Raw genomic sequence first — 17,881 nt, forward strand, 5'->3', positions numbered from 1 at the left:
TCTAGCAAACTTCAGACGGGCCTGGACATGTACTGGCTTAAGCAGGGACAATGTCTTGCACTGCAGGATTTGAGTCCCCTGGGCGTAGTGTGTTACTGATGGTAGGCTTTGTTACTTTGGTCCCAGCTCTCTGCAGGTCATTCACTAGGTCCCCCCGTGTGGTTCTGGGATTTTTGCTCACCTGTTCTTGTGATCATTTTGCCCCACGGGGGTGAGATCTTGTATGGAGCTCCAGATTCGAGGGAGATTATCAGTGGTCTTGTATGTCTTCCATTTCTAATAATTGCTCCCACAGTTCATTTCTTCAAACCAAGCTGCTTACCTATTGCAGATTCAGTCTTCCCAGCCTGGTGCAGGTCTGCGATTTTGTTTCTGGTGTCCTTTGACAGCTCTTTGGTCTTGGCCATAGTAGGAGTTTGGAGTGTGACTGTTTGAGGTTGTGGACAGGTGTCTTTTATACTGATAACAAAGTTCAAACAGGTGCCATTAATACCCAGGTAACGAGTGGAGGACAGAGGAGCCTCTTAGAAGAAGAAGTTCAGGTCTGTGAGAGCCAGAAATCTTGCTTGTTTGTAGGTGACCAAATACTAATTTTCCACCATAATTTGCAAATAAATTCATTAAAAATCCTACAATGTGATTTTCTGGAATTTTTTCTCTCAATTTTCTGTCATAGTTGACGTGTACCTATGATGAAAATTACAGGCCTCTCATCTTTTTTAAGTGGGAGAACTTCAGGCCAATTGGTGGCTGACTAAATGCTTTTTTCCCCCACTGTATATATAAAAAGGACAAACAGTCTCTGGCAATGATAGCAAAATAACCAAGTTAGTCAGTGAGTCAATTTAGTATTTAATCTAAACAAAATGGCATTAAATCATTTTTATTGTACAAACGATAAGCTGCTGCTACTCCTCTGTTTATTATCTATGCAGTCACTTTAACTCTACCCACATGTACATATCATACCTCGACTAACCTGTGCCCCCGCACATTGACTCTTACTGGTACCCCCTGTACTATAGCCTCCCTACTGTTATTTTATTTTACTGCTGCTCTTTCCCTATATATACAGTGGGGCAAAAAAAGTATTTAGTCAGCCACCACATTGTGCAAGTTCTCCCACTTAAAAAGATGAGGCCTGTAATTTTCATCATAGGTACACGTCAACTATGACATGACAAATTGAGAAAAAAAATCCAGAAAATCCCATTGTAGATTTTTTAATGAATTTATTTGCAAATTATGGTGGAAAATAAGTATTTGGTCACCTACAAAACAAGCAAGATTTCTGGCTCTCAGACCGTAACTTCTTCTTTAAGAGGCTCCTCTGTCCTCCACTTTACCTGTGGTTAATGGCACCTGTTTGAACTTGTTATCAGTATAAAGACACCTGTCCACAACCTCAAACAGTCACACTCCAAACCACAGATGGCCCAAGACCAAAGAGCTTTCAAAGGACACCAAAAACAAAATTGAGACCTGCACCAGGCTGGGAAGACTGAATCTCTGCAACAGGTAAGCAGCTTGGTTTGAAGAAATCAACTGTGGGAGCAATTATTAGGAAATGGAAGATACAAGACCACTGATAATCTCCCTCGATCTGGGGCTCCATGAAGATCTCACCCCGTGGGGTCAAAATGATCACAAGAACGGTGAGAAAATCCCAAGAACCACACGGGGGACCGAATGACCTCAAGCTGAGAGCTGGGACCAAAGTAACAAAGCCAACCATCAGTAACACACTACGCCGCCAGGGACTCAAATCCTAGAGTGGAGACGTGTCCCCCTGCTTAAGCCAGCATGTCCAGGCCCGTCTGAAGTGCATTTGGATGATCCAGAAGAGGATTGGGAGACAAGTCATATGATCAGATGAAACCAAAATATAACTTTTTGGTAAAAACTCAACTTCAAGTCATGTTTGGAGGACAAAGAATGCTGAGGTTGCATCCAAAGAACACCATACCTACTCTGAAGCATGGGGGGTTAGGAAAACATCATGCTTTGGGTCTCGCCTGCAAAGGGATTCAGGACGACATGATCCGTGTAAGAAGGAAAAGAGGAATGAATGGGGCCATGCATCAGTGAAGATTTTGAGTGAAACCCTCCTTTCCATCAGCAAGGGCATTGACGATGAAACGTGGCTGGGTCTTTAGCATGACAATGATCCCAAACACACGCGCTTGGAGGAGGGCTCGGTAAGAAGTACATTTCGGAAATCGCTGGAGGGTCTAGCCAGTCTCCAGATTCTCAACCCCCATAGAAATCTTTGGGAGGGAGTTGAAAGTCTGTGTTGAAGCCTAGCGACAGCCCCAAAATATCACTGCTCTAGAGGAGATCTGGCATGGAGGAATGGGCCAAAATACCAGCACACAGTGTGTGAAAACGCTTGTGAATTACACGAAAACGTTTTTAGACCGTGTCTGCCATGTATAAAAAGTATTGTGAAACTTTTTGTTATTGACCAAATACTTATTTTCCAACATCATATGCCAATAAATTCATTAAAAATCCTACAATGCTGATTTTCTGGAATTTTTTTTCTAATTTGGTCTGTCATAGTTGACGTGTACCTATGATGAAAATGACAGGCCCTCTCATCTTTTAAGTGGGAGGGAACTTGCACAATTGGTGGCTGACTAAATACTTTTTTCCCCACTGCATATTTTTTAACTTATCTATTTTTTACTTAAGACTTATTTTTCTTAACTGTATTGTTGGTTTAAGGGCTTGTAAGTAAGGTTTCACTGTAAAGGTCTATACCTGTTGTATTCGGCGCATGTGGCAGGTTACAATTTTATTTGATGTGACAAGTAGAATAACTTTGGTAACACTTGACCTTTTCTGTAAATCTGGTACCTACGCTTTGATAAAAATGAAGTTTAGAATACTTTGGAAAGGTTCAACATTACATTACACACAGCTTCATGTCACATAGAAACATGAATTAAGGCACTATGAAGGATCTAAAACGCCGAAATATCAACCTAAAGGGATAATGTGTCACTTTTCATCAGTGAAGCATTTTTACAGATAACATCACCATATCATCTACTTTGCCTCATCATACTCATTCTTTCCTCAGTTCACCTCACCCAGTTCCCTCCACATCCAATACCAACAGAATGAACTACAAAAACAAACTAGTACTATATTAAGTCCCACTACCCACCGGGCACAAACTTACGAATCAACGTTGTTTCAAACGTAATTTGTCAACATATTGTGACGTGGAATCTAATGGAAAATACATTGGATTAGAAAAAAGTGGCAACGTATAATTGTTTTTATTTTGACCTTTTGAAACAACGTCATCTTCAACGTAATATCCACTATCAGGAAAAACAACATGCTGTGCAGCACCTCCTGCTGTGGAGTTGATCTATATACAAGCCCTGCTTAACTTTGATAATTCGTCACTGACTATTACCAATGTGCTATCGTAAGAATGATTGCTGAGAAATGTCCACTTAATAGATTCACTGTTGCTATCGGGTCAATTCTAAAGCAAGATAGTTTTAACAGAGCAAAATGAAATGGTGACCATACTTCATCAATGATACTATTTAGGCCATATAGCATTTCCAGAAATATCAACACTATTGTTTCAATTCAACCTGGGTTCAACTAAAAATAGACAATACATATAGGCCTAGAGTTTTTCAAGGTTTGGTTGTTTTCAAATGGAATCTATAAGTTAATATTAAATATGTTGGATTCACATCAACCAAGAATAAAAGAAGAATAAGATTAAATCAAATATTTAAAGTGCATTATTTGATTTGATTTAGTTTCTATTTAAAAAATTATAATATATATATGTTGGCAAACTTTATAAAATAAATAAGGCATGAGAACCTGGGAATTATTGTGTGATAACTCTCTCCTAAGGGCTGTTTCCCCAGCCCTTGGTGCCTTGGGCATAAAATTATTACACGATAATCCCGGGTTCTCATGCCTTATTACTAAACAACATCTAGGTTGCTAAAATAAATATCTAAATAGTCATCACCAATCAAGTTAAAGAAGTTGTTTTATGAGATCAACAGCACAGCTCAAGAGTAATAGTGCACCACTATAGGACAAAGCAGAAGCCGATAGTGGCCGAGATCTGCACTATCGTCTAGGATTTATGTGCATTCCCGGTAATAACACTTGTTTCCCCCGTGGACCGGTCTGCGCATAAAGCATCCCTCCATTCAGGCTAGCAAAGGCATCATTTCCCTCCTTAACTAGCTTTAAATGGTGAGCCACAGGGAAAGAAACAGGTGGTGTACTGTCTTAATAAAAACAAACTGTTCACCAATTATTGACACCTTAGGATATTGCACACCTGCTGAACGCAGGTGCAACATCTTAAATTCTCAGAAAATCCAGCTCATTTGGTTGTGCTATTAGATCAATCACAGTCACTAACACATTAAGTTATTGTATAAATAAACAAAATATCTGACAATGTATTCCCATTTAAACGTTAGTGTGCTTTTAAATGGTTGAAAGTGCAGTGATAACACATTGGGAAATTCAACAAACTTTTGGCTATCTTTTTTTGAGTGGGTAAAAATTAGGTTGGAATCTCATTGACCGACGTTTCTACCAAATATTACCCAATTCTCCATGTTGAAATGACGGTGGTGTACCCAGTGGGTATACATATTCGTGGTGCGTGCATTTTCTGCTGGTGTATACTGAGGTGAAAGCTCCACTCTACAGAACCTTTTCCTGTTGCGCATACAGGTGAGCGGCCTCTCTACGCGGTGGGACCTTCAGGTGTATCTTCAAATCGCCATGCTGGGCGGAGAACCTCTTCTCACACTGGGGACAGCTTGAAGGGTTTCTCCCTGTGTGGACCCTCTGTGCCTCTTCAGGTTGGATGATTGTAGAAAACTGGCCCCGCACAGGTGGCACGAATGGTTTCTCCCCTGTGTGCATTCTCTGGTCAGGATCTCCATCTGTTTGCGGGAAACGGAAGGCTTTCCCACAGAACAGATGAACATTTTGGAGCGCTATTTTTGCCACCAGATCTACTGATAGCGTCACTACCACTGTCATTTGTCAATGGGCTTGTGTTGCCATTTTACTGTTGAGGCACTGGTATTGTCTGAGGTCTTGGTTAAACATAATGAGAGCCGGAGGAGGACGAAGGCCAGGGAGTGTCTGTGTTGTCACAGGGTCCATGTTCCAGGTTGATAGATCCTATAGAGAGGCAGACAAAGGCAGCAGCTGTTAGGGGGTTAACCTGAGGCGCCATCAGTCTCTCTGAATCACAACTATAGGAGCAGGACGGAGCATCACTTTAGCAGAGTCTCGTGTCTGTTCTCGCCGGATAACGGACACCTCCCGTACCGCAAACCAAATCTACGCCTCGCCCTGGTCTCAGCCAATCTGTTGTCATGGAGACTAAGTTCAAGTTGTTGTTTTGTGTTCAACTGTCTGTTTCTGTTTCTGCCAGATAACTGTGGAAGCACGCTGTCCCATCCACTGACCTCCACTATGTCACCTCTGGTCCTGGCCTGCTCGGCGACATTGCCCTGGGCCCTTGCCTGCACCCGTCTGGGTCTGGGAATCCAAGATGGCCGCCTCAGTCTCCTCTTTACAGCCTCCAGCCAACCACCTGCAGGAAGAGGTTACATAAAATAGACTTTACAAACATGGCAGAGAAAACTCTACATATGGAGTTTTTTTTTGTCAAGTTCATACATTATAATGTGTGTTTTTGTATGTAAACATAAGTTGTATTGATTTGATTTAATGAATGAAGAAAAAGAGGATCACTATTCCTGAAGATGTAAACTCAGCAAAAAAGAAACGTCTCACTGTCAACTGCGTTTATTTTCAGCAAACTTAACATGTGTAAATATTTGTATGAACATAACAAGAGTCAACAACTGAGATCATAAACTGAACAACTTCCACAGACATGTGACTAACATAAATGGAATAATGTGTCCCTGAACAAAGGGGGGTCAAAATCAAAAGTAAACAGTCGGGGTATCTGGTGTGGAAGCTGCTTCCATTAAGTACTGCAGTGCATCTCTCCTCTCTGGACGCACCAGATTTCCAGTTGTTGCTGTGAGATGTTACCCCAAGTTCCCAGACATTTCTGGAGGGGAATGGCCCTAGCCCTCACCCTCCGATCCAACAGGTCCCAGATGTGCTCAATGGGATTGAGATCCGGGCTCTTCGCTGGCTATGGCAGAACACTGACATTCCTTTCTTGCAGGAAATCGCGCACAGAACGAGCCATATGGCTGGTGGCATTGTCATGCTGGAGGGTCATGTCAGGATGAGCCTGCAGGAAGGGTACCACATGAGGGAGGAGGAGGTCTTCCCTGTAACGCACAGCGTTGAGATTACCTGCAATGACAACAAGCTCAGTCCGATGATGCGTGTAACACACCACCCCAGACCATGACGGACCCTCCACCTCCAAATCGATCCCACTCCAGAGTACAGGCCTCGGTGTAACGCTCATTCCTTCGACGATAAACGTAAATCCGAATAATCCACCCCTGGTGAGACAAAACCGCGACTTCGTCAGTGAAGAGCATTTTTGTTCGGATGTACCGATCACCTGTGCAGGTGTTGTTACATGTGGTCTGCCACTGCGAGGACGATCGAAGCTGTCCGTCCTGTCTCCTGTAGCGCTGTCTTAGGCGTCTTACAGTGAGCAACAGGACATTGCAATTTATTGCCCTGGCTGGCATCTGCAGTCCTCATGCCTCCTTAAAGCATGCCTAAGGCACGTTCACGCAGATGAGCAGGGACCCTGGGCATCTTTCTTTTTGGTGTTTTTCAGAGTCAGTAGAAAGGCCTCTTTAGTGTCCTAAGTTTTCATAACTGTGACCTTAATTGCCTACCGTCCTGTAAGCTGTTAGTGTCTTACCGACCGTTCCATAGGTGCATGTTCATTAATTGTTTATGGTTGCATTGAACAAGCATGGGAAACAGTGTTTAAACCTTTACAATGAAGATCTGTGAAGTTATTTGGATTTTTAAGAATTATCTTTGAAAGACAGGGTCCTGAAAAAGGGATCGTTTTTTTTTTGCTGAGTTTATTACTGTATGCTAGGCTGTATGTATTTCTCCCTAACCTTGCTCCCCCATCTTTAGTCCACTCAGCAGATCAATGCTCTCTGGTCCATCTTCTATTGTCTCCTCTTTGACCAGAAGCAGATCAGGCTTCCCATCCTCCATGTCTACTGACTTGTAGAGATGGAGGAGAGGATGTTTGATAGATTAATTTTGTATTTTAAGAATAATGATTAAAGGATTTCACCCCAAATACAGTATAAATGTGTGAACGGTGTTAGAGTATATAATGTAGTGTCAACCCACTAACAGAGGGGGAGGAGGTTAGAAACTGCTGAGAAAGCATTCCAGGGTGAAGGGGACTGAGAAGCTGTTTAAAGGTGAGGCGGAGCAAAGTGCCTTTGTGTGTCAGGGGTATAAAGGCTGTATATGTATTTTTTGTGGCAGAGCTCTCCATGATTAAAACATACAGATCATTCTTGTTGGTTGCGGACCTTCGTTTAATTCATGATTAAACCAGAGCCTTACAGCCCTCTGGGAATTATTCAAAGGATTAAGTTTGATTAATTAGAGATAGAAATTTTCGTGACAATGTTGGATCAAGAATTCTGATTGGGCAATGAGGGATTGCTAGAGTACTATGCAAACGTGTTATTTATTTATAGATTACTTGACACTCTTTAATGGTTTGATAATTCAAAGACATGGTCCCGGCACACTTAATTAAAGACAAAATTAATCAAGACCTGGGCCCGTATCCACAAAGCCTCAGCGTAGGAGTGCTGATCTAGGGATCTTTCCATATAATCTTATTCATTATGATCTAAAAGGATGAACTGATCCTAGATCAGCACTCCTACTCCGAGAGGCTTTGGTGATACGGGACCTGACCTAATACCATTCAGACAGTATTTCAGTGGGCTCACCTCACTGAGACTGTGTGTGGTCCTGTTCTGCTCAGCTGGTTCCTCAGGAGGAGGTGTAGTCTGGTTGTCCTCCATGACCATGGTCCCCTCAGGGTTCCCCAGACCCTCCTCACACCCCTCCTCCTTCACCAGCAGCACCTCTGGACCCTCCTCCTCCTGGAAGAGACAGGTGATACAGATTACACAGACATACACTCCCCGAGGTACGTACACACAGATAATAAACACACTTTAAAGATGGATGGGCCATACTTGTGAACATTAGAAACAGTTTAAATTCAAACAGTTGCTCTGTCACAAAATATGCATCAGCCAATTAAAATCGTCAATTTACTTGCACGTGATAGAATGCTGCATTGTAGCTGGTCCCATCAGATAACCTGGCACACGTTAGCCCCATGCTAACTTCACCCAGATGACTGATTATTTCCTGGAACAAAATTCACATCAGCCTATCAAAGATCTTAGACTTTATATCCACCAACAAATAGTATTTCTCCAAATTAGGTCAACCCTGGCCAAACCAGAGGGATATTTTAAACCAAAATTAAGGTTGCCTTTTGTTCCGTTGGTCTGTAACAAAATATTGTGTGCCAATATTGCATTGATGCATCCTTGACTAGGCTACTAGCTAATAGTACTAATGTTAGACAATGTTGAGCAATAAAGATGCCAGGAGGATTATAATGTTAGACAATGTTGAGCAATAAAGATGCAGGAGGGATTATACAACATGTAAGTTTATATTCATACATCATTTTTTTTTAAGTCGAAGACGCTCGTAGTCTTGTCAAATAGTTGTAATTTTACCCTTACTGCCATCACTATTGGTGGTGTGATCCACTAAGGCAGTAAGCCCAGAGACGGCAAGTACGATTTGCCGCGAGTTCTAATCCCTTCGAGGCAAGGATTTCATTTGACGACAAAAGCGCTCCACTGTGGGCCCTCGACTCAAATAATGCATATCGTGACAAAGAAGATGACTATAAAAATACATCTAAAACATTGTACATGTAAATGTAGCCTACAATGTTATGTAATATAGCGTATAGTAGCAACGATTATTTATGTAGCAGTGCCAGTAGCCTGTGTGCTCGTCAGCAAGAGGGACTGCAACAAGAAGCTACTCATAAAATGTATTGGTAATCTTCATTTACAAGGTTTTGCCTGCATTTCTCCCTCACAACACACTACCACAATTAGTGTAGGTCTAATATCTAGCTAATATTTAGCTTCTTACTGTCAGTTGTCACTATGACTATGAACACACCCCTGAAAGCACTGAATGGTCTTGTCTTACCACCTTATTTGTATTTGTATTTGTATTTATTAGGGATCCCCATTAGCTGCTGCCTTGGCAGCTACTCTTCCTGGGGTCCAACACATTAAAGCACTTACATTACATATAAAACAAAAGATAAAACAGTACATCATATAACATTATTACACCACTACATATCTACAATACAAAATGTATAATACCACCATACAACAATATTACAATGTATGCATGTGTCGGTACCTTTGTGTGTGTCTCTTCACAGTCCCCGCTGTTCCATTAGGTGTATTTTTACCTGTTTTAAAAAATCTGATTCTACTGCTTGCATCAGTTACCTGATGTGGAATAGAGTTCCATGTAGTCTTGGCTCTATGTAGTACTGTGCGCCTCCCATAGTCTGTTCTGGACTTGGGGATTGTGAAGAGACCTCTGGTGGCATGTCTTGTGGGGTATGCATGGGTGTCCGAGCTGTGTGCTAGTAGTTTAAACAGACAGCTCGGTACATTCAGCTTGTCAACACTTCCTACAAAAACAAGTAGTGATGACATCAATCTCTCTTCCACTTTGAGCCATGAGAGATTGACATGCATATCATTAGTGTTAGCTCTCCGTGTACTTTTAAGGGCCAGCCAGTGCTGTCCTGTTCTGAGCCAATTGCAGTACCTCTTTGTGGCACTGACCACACTACTGAACAGTAGTCTAGGTGCGACAAAATTAGGCCTGTAGAACCTGCCTTGTTGCTAGTGTTGTTAAGAAGGCAGAGCAGCACTTTATTATGGACAGACTTTAGCTACTGTTGTATCAATATGTTTTGACCATGACAGTTTACAATCCAGGGTTACTCCAAGCAGTGTAGTCACCCCTCAACTTGCTCAATTTCCACATTATTCATTACGAGATGTAGTTGAGGGGTTTTAGGGGTATGATTTGTCCCAAATACAATGCTTTTAATTTTTGAAATATTTAGTACTAACTTATTCCTTGCCACCCATTCTGAAACAATTGCAGCTCTTTGTTATGTGTTGCAGTCATTTCAGTTGCTGTTGTAGCTGACGTGTATAGTGTTGAGTCATCCGCATACATAGACACACTGGCTTTACTCAAAGCCAGTGGCATGTCGGTTAGTAAAGATTTAAAAAGGTAAGGGGCCTAAAACAGCTACCCTGGAGAATTCCTGATTCTACCTGGATTATGTTGGAGATGCTTCCATTAAATAACACCCTCTGTGTTCTGTTATACAAGTAACTCTTTATCCACAATATAATAATAATATAATAATAATAATATGCCATTTAGCAGACGCCTTTTATCCAAAGCTGACTTACAGTCATGTGTGCATACATTTTTAAAACGTATAAAGCAGGGTGTAAAGCCATAAAACATACTTTTTTCCAGCAGCAGACTATGATCAATAATGTCAAAAACGACACTGAAGTGTAACAAAACAGTCCCCACAATCTTTTTACATCAATTTCTCTCAGCCAATCATCAATTTGTGTAAGTGCTGTACTTGTTGAATGTCCTTCCCTATAAGCATGTTGAAAGTCTGTTGTCAATTTGTTTACTGTAAATTAGCATTGTATCTGGTGAAACACCATTTTTTCCAGAGTTTACTAAGGGTTGGTAACAGGCTGATTGGTCGGCTATTTGAACCAGTAAAGGGGGCTCTTACTATTCTTGGGTAGCGGAACTTTTGCTTTGCTCCAGGCCTGAGGGCACACACTTTACTAGGCTTAAAGTGAAGATATGGCAAATTGGAGTGGCAATATCGTCCGCTATTATCCTCAGTAATTTTCCATCCAGATTGTCAGACCCCGGTGGCTTGTCATTGTTGATAGACAACAATAATTTTTTCACCTCTTCCTTTTACGGAATTCAAAAGTACAATGCTTGTCTTTCATAATTTGGTCAGATATACTTGGATATTTAGTGTCAGCGTTTGTTGCTGGCATGTCATGCCAAAGTTTGCTTATCTTGCCAATTAAAAAGTTATTACAGTAGTTGGCAATATCAGTGGGTTTTGTAATGAATGAGCCATCTGATTCAATTAATGATGGAGCCGAGTTTGCCTTTTTCCCAAAATGTCATTTAAGGCTCTCCAAAGCTTTTACTATCATTCTTTATATTATTTATTTTTGTTTCATAGTATAGTTATTTTTACTTAGTTTAGTCACATGATTTAATTTGCAGCACATTTACATTTACATTTTCGTTATTTAGTAGACGCTCTTATCCAGAGCGGACTTACAAATTGTCATATTGGCACTGAAAGGTATAGATAGTTAGACATAGAGCTGGTGCTAAACTGTAACATCCTGCTAAGTGACCAATAAAGGAGCTGCTATAGAAGGAGAAGGGATGTTATTGGTGCCAGAAGCAGACTCAGTCAAGACAGCCAATAGGCTACAGATGGGGACATGCATGGCTGTTCAATAGTTACATTTGGTGCATTATCCCCCCTTCCCCTGTACTGCTGTTTGGGGGAAGCAGGTTGAGACTAGGTGAGCCATGCATTAGAGTCTGGATTTTGAAAACCTTAAGAAATGTTTTTTGTGAATCCAGACCCTGCAATTTTGGTATTAGGTAAGAGAATGCCACAAGGCTGGCTTGAGCAATGAACGGAAACGATGTGCAACAACTAGACAAACAGAGACACAGCCTGAGAGAAAGTCTGTTTGGGCCATCCAGACAGATCTGGGACCAGGCTACTAGAGACAGACCGGGACCAGGCAACTAGAGACAGATCTGGGACCAGGCAACTAGAGACAGATCTGGGACCAGGCAACTAGAGACAGATCTGGGACCAGGCAACTAGAGACAGATCTGGGACCAGGCAACTAGAGACAGATCTGGGACCAGGGCAACTAGAGACAGATCTGGGACCAGGCAACTAGAGACAGATCTGGGACCAGGCAACTAGAGACAGATCTGGGACCAGGCAACTAGAGACAGATCTGGGACCAGGCAACTAGAGAGATCTGGGACCAGGCAACTAGAGAGAGATCTGGGACCAGGCAACTAGAGAGAGATCTGGGACCAGGCTACTAGAGACAGATCTGGGACACAGACAACACCAGTTAGACAGTTCTCAGTAGAAACAGAGCAGATGTTCAGGCTAGTGGTCAAAATGGCACCATAATCCCTATTTTAGTGCACTACGTTTGACAAGGGCCCATTGGTGTCAGTGTGCCCCATAGGGTCAAAACTATTGCGCTATAAAGGGGATAGGGTACCATTCAGGAGGTTTAGTTTTTGGACTGTACCGCTGCTTGCCAGACTGGTTTGTTAAACACCACCAGAGCTCTCTGTTTATCTAAAGAGAACAGAAAACACACCACTGACTGATGTTACTACACCCTGTTAGCTACTACAGACGTTTGCCAATCGATTGGGCTGCCAGACTTATTTGCCATACCTTTTGCCTCATCCCTCTCAACCATACAATTTTTCAATTCCTCATCAATCCAAGGATTTAACCGTTTTACAGTGATTTTTTTATAGGATGCGTTGATCATTTGATTTACAGGTGTACTGTAGACTACAGGGCCGGTCCAAGGCATAAGCGGCATACACCCCATGGCAAAATGTGTAGAATTGCAGGAACTTTAAACCTGAAATTCTCTCTCCGCCCTCAAAGGGGGACCACTAAAGTGTTTTGCCGTGAGGTGGTGGGCCCCCAACCAAATTCTTAGGGCCCCCCCAAAAGGCTAGGGCCGGCCCTACAGAAGATAAACGATATACTTTCCTCTAGTGTGGATGCTCACCAACGTGGTTTTGAGTTTGGACTCGTGATCAACTTCTTTAAAATAACTAAAACTGTTACTGCCATCTGTAGGATGATAGAGAGTGCTTGACTTTTTAAGGTCGCTCTTATGGTAGTTTGTTCACCTCAATCTACGTCAACATTTATAATTGGCTGATGCAGAACTTGTTCCAGGAAATAATCACTGTCATCTGGTGAGGTTAGCATAGGACTAACGTGTGGCAGGTTATCTGATGGGACCTGCTACAATGTAGCCTACTATCACATGCAAGTAAATCAATGATTTTAATTGGCTAATGTGCAGAGACAGTAACTGTTTACATTTAAACGGTTTCTAACGTCTCGCAAATATGGCCCCCGGAGTGTTTACCCATCCCCACTATGTTTGAGTCCTTACTGTAATTACAGAATGACTTCATTGTTGTTAAACCCATCATGGTGGACATAAATATGATGTTGTGGGTAAAAATAAGTCAAGTCATCAGACAAACCTGACTAAACTATTTATGTGTACAGTAGGTGTTTGTTAGTGTGTGGGTATGTAGGTATATTTAGTATGTGTATGCCGAATAGAGTGAGATCAGATGTGATGTATACTAAAGAGAGTCTCAATAAAAGTCTTAGAATGAAAAGTCCCATTGTGTTTATTAAACATAAACAAGTGTTAAATACACCATATGAAAACCACACATACATATGTATCTCTGCGTGCCTGACAGACATCTCAGCTTGGATGTTAGCCCACCACCTCAAGCTCAACCCTCGACAAGACGGAACAGCTCTTCCTCCGGGAAGGCCTGCCCGCTCCAAGGTTCATGGTCCTCACACAGGAAGCGAAGCAGGCCCCCAATCCAGGCGGTTGTCATCTCCCGTTCGAGACTACTGCAACTCTCTGTTGGCTGGGCTCCCCATTTGTGCCATCAAACCCCTGCAACTTATCTAGAACGCTGCAGTCCGCCTAGTGTTCAACCTTCCCAAGTTCTCCCATGTCACCCCGCTACTCCGCACACTCCACTGGATTCCAGTCGAAGTTCGCATCCACTACAAGACCACGGTGCTTGCCTCCGTCCCCGCCCCCTACGAGGGTCAGCTCCCACTCAGCCCAGTCAAAGCTCTCCTCTGTCCTAGCACCCCCAATGATGGAACCAGCTTCCCACTGAAGCTAGAACAGCAGAGTCCCTGCCAAAAAGAATGTATCTTCCTACTAGCACTGACTTTGCTGATAAGTACTTTATTTAGGGAAAATGTACTTGCTACGACTGTGTTATGTGGTTGTTTAACCCAGCTTTCTTAAAATGAATACATTAACTGTACTTCGCTCTGGATAAGAGTGCCTGCTAAATCACTCAAATGTAAAGTCTCAATCTGTATGAACTTGATGACCTGCATTCATTTTCTCATTAAGTGTTTTGGAGAAAATAAAAAAGTAGTTGAATGGAAGTAATGAAATAGGCATTTGTGAACATCATATAGCTACAGTACAAACACAATATGTAACATACTTTTTAGGCTTATATATGCCTTATATATCACACAATGTCTGGATGCAATATTCTACACAGGAATATTCAACACTGAAATCTGTTACTCTCGTTATTCCAAATTCATCTGTGGATCTTTTCTGCTGACAAAAATGAAAATGTATCTTTGTCTTTAATGCAGGGTTTGATCTAAACGTCCGAAGCTATCGCGTGGAATGGTTACTTTCTATGTGGACCTTCAGGTGCATCTTTAGCTGGTTCTAGTCGGTGAATCTCTTCTTACACTGGGGGCAGCTTTAGGGTTTCCCCTTGTGTGGACCCTCTGGTGCCTCTTCAGGCTGGACGAGTGGGAGAAGCGCATCTGACACTGGGTACAGCTGAAGGGTTTCTCCCCTGTGTGGACCCTCTGGTGCCTCTTCAAGTCACCAGCCTGGGTGAAGCGCATGTGACACTGGGTACAGCTAAAGGGTTTCACCCCTGTGTGGACCCTCTGGTGGATCTCCACCTTCTGGAGGCAGCTGAAGCCTTTGTTACAGAACATGCAGAGGAACCGTTTTTCTTTACTATTGCCTGATGTTGCTCCCCCTCCCTGAGCCTGAGTTCTAGTCATGTCGTTTGAGTTCAATACCTGATCGAAAGGACGGCGGCCATGTGAATTGGAAGGCCCCATCAACGTGGACACTGGGTCTCGATATCTGAGCGTGTGTAAAGGGGAGTGGGTCACGTCATTTGGATTTGTCTCTAAGCTTTCCCTGTAATCTAAGAAATCTCTGCCTTGTGAGTGTCCTTCTCCTAAGTGAGTCTCATCCACATTCCATGTGGGAGGAGCGTCACCCTCCACTTTTACAGTCACTTCATCAACGACTATAACCTCGCCTTTCTTATCTAGGCACCCTTCAGAGTATACACTACTACTGTACTGGTTCCAGTCCCCCTCTAGACAGATCAGTCTGTGTCTCTAAACCCAAGGGCATGTTGCCAGGGTCCATCTCTGTAGCGTAAGAACAAGACAGATCACTGCCAGCCTCTAACGCATCACCTGAGTCTCGATGGGAATTAACTTGAACCGCCCTTGAGCACAGGTTATCACAAAGTAAATACTCTGAGCCGGGAGTAGGAGGACAGCCCAGTCGCCCCAGCCCCAGTCTCTCTGGGTCTGACCTGTGGTCAGATCCTGTGTGTAAAAGCCTTTGTGTTACAGTTAAAGTCTTGGTGTCTGTCTCTGACTTGAGGATGGCGTTCGGCGTTCCACTGACCTCCGTGATGCTGTGTCGGGTCCTGGGCTGGGGCATGGTGGCGGTGAGGTCCTCCCGTGGCAACAGGGGGCGCCACTCCAGCCGCTGCTTCAGTCTGGATGTCTCTACTGTGCTGTGGGTCCTCCTCTCCTTCAGACCTCTCCAGCTTGACCCCAGGACCTGCAGCCTCTGTATCCTGACACAAGAAGAGAGGTTATTACCGGTAAATTAGTTTAATTTGATAACAATATCTCAGGGAAGTTTCCACAAACTCCCATATGTTAGATATATAAGGATGTACATGTAAGCAAATTAATAGCTGAGGGGAGCCTTTCTGAAATAAACGGGCCACATTTGATGCACTGTAATTTCTAATGTTACACTGTGACACTAACCTCTATCACGATAGCATGCTCGGTTGAGGTTCCACTCCCCTCATCAACAGTGATTGGTTGGTCATCTCTACACGTGTTATGTCTTGCTGGCTTCACAAAGCTTCTATGGCCTCGAGTGAGATGTCCTTCACCTAAGAGAGTGATTGGGGAAAGGGGTGGTTAAATTAGGTACTGTCAATGCTATATTGTACACTATAGACACTGTCTAGGATGTAAGGTAACACTTCTTATAACTTCTTGATATACTATTTATTGATTGATTATTTTCCATGCATCAGATTATTTTAATTGAGTTTGACAATAGGACATTCAGCAAATCATGAATCTGGTTAGAATATGATTGTCTTTGTGCAAGAAGCCTGGTCAAATAAAGGTCAAATAAAAAAAATAGCAAAATGGCTAGGTAATCAAGGTAAGTATTGCATACTGTCCAAAACACTGAACAAGATCCAATTCTGGGTAACACATCTGAACACATGCGCAGAGAGGAATGGGGCGCCAACCCCCGCATTGAACAAAATCAAAATGTACCTCTTGCCAAGCCTCTATATCGGTCGAGGAGTTTGACACTACTGGGACGACTAGCAAGGGCGCGCTCTCGTGCCGTCTTCAGTTCCAGTAGCTGTAGTTTCTTCCGCAATCCCCTGTTTTCTTTCTGGCTTTGAGTTATTTCCAAACGAAACACTGCATAGTCGTCGTCTACGAGTTTACAGATCTCTTCCACGGCTGCATTCGCTAGCACCTCCATAATGGAGGCTATTTGCGTGTGAAAAACCATGCAGTTAGCCATTGTTAGCAGCTAAGTTAGCTAGCGTTACCTAGATAACATCTATCATCCACGACCTGTCTCAACGCGAATTAAAGACTACCTGGGGTAAGTATGTGATGTTGTGCAGTTAAAATATTCATATTTTGAGTTCCAGGGTGTTAATAAACGTCTAAATAACAACAAAAACGCTAACGTAAGAAATTGTTCTTGGTCAATGTTCACTTCCGTTTACACTGACGAAAAATGTTGTTTTACTTCTTCTCTGGTATAATGGCGTTCGCAACAATTGGATGTGCATGCCGCCACCTACTGTACGGGTAGATAATACTACTCTACTCGACCCACTATCAGCTTTAAACAGCACTTGCGCTTCCGCCATCACTCCAGCGTCTCACCGACGGCTTTCTTCAAGGATCTGTTGGTTGGGGTCATCATAGAGCAAAGGGTGTGGTTAAATAAAAAAAGGTATGCGCACTGTTCTTTGAAATAAAGTACTGCTTATTACATTACACATCAAACCTATTCATCAGTGTTTTAGAGAGAACAGTGTTAGCAAGAATATAGTAGAACATTTTAAAAAATTACTTTATTCCATCTAAGGTAAATATTCAACTGTAATTGTTATAGCCCAGGTTTACTGTCTCTCTAAAAACAGGTATTTACACAAGCCTGTTTCAAATGACAAGTTAATGAGGGGTATGTGTTTAATTACCCTCCTACCCCAAGACACTTCACATAACTATAATGTCAGCTAAAGAATAGTTCCCAGACATCCCCTGTGTACATCTCAAGCCACACTGCTACAATTCCTCCCCATTGTGGACATTCATATGTCTGGTAAGGCTACTCAGGAAGGAGAAGCTCTTGTAACAGTTTGCACTTGAAGGGCCTCTCCTTGGTGTGAACGGTCTGGTGCTTCTTCACATAGTTCGCCTCAGCGGCGCTTCCACACTTAGGGCAGGCATACGGCTTGACAGCGTCCGTCCAAATGCTCAGCCTCC

General features: G+C 42.7%; 1 protein-coding gene across 1 annotated transcript in view; it reads right to left on the reverse strand.

The window, feature by feature from the left end:
- LOC123486092 overlaps positions 1 to 16,974 on the reverse strand; it is a 31,560-nt gene extending 14,586 nt beyond the window's left edge. The window contains exons 1-4 of the mRNA XM_045217287.1: positions 16,643 to 16,974; positions 16,112 to 16,242; positions 15,738 to 15,912; positions 5,487 to 5,614 (exon numbers count right to left, since the gene is read on the reverse strand). Of these exons, the coding sequence (XP_045073222.1) occupies positions 5,487 to 5,614; positions 15,738 to 15,912; positions 16,112 to 16,242; positions 16,643 to 16,901 (693 nt within the window). The 5' untranslated portion in view covers positions 16,902 to 16,974. The remainder of the gene's footprint in view (positions 1 to 5,486; positions 5,615 to 15,737; positions 15,913 to 16,111; positions 16,243 to 16,642) is intronic.
- Between the last annotated feature and the right edge of the window lie 907 nt (positions 16,975 to 17,881).

Source organism: Coregonus clupeaformis, unplaced genomic scaffold (genome assembly GCF_020615455.1).
Source record: "Coregonus clupeaformis isolate EN_2021a unplaced genomic scaffold, ASM2061545v1 scaf0997, whole genome shotgun sequence".
Classification (NCBI taxonomy): domain Eukaryota; kingdom Metazoa; phylum Chordata; class Actinopteri; order Salmoniformes; family Salmonidae; genus Coregonus; species Coregonus clupeaformis.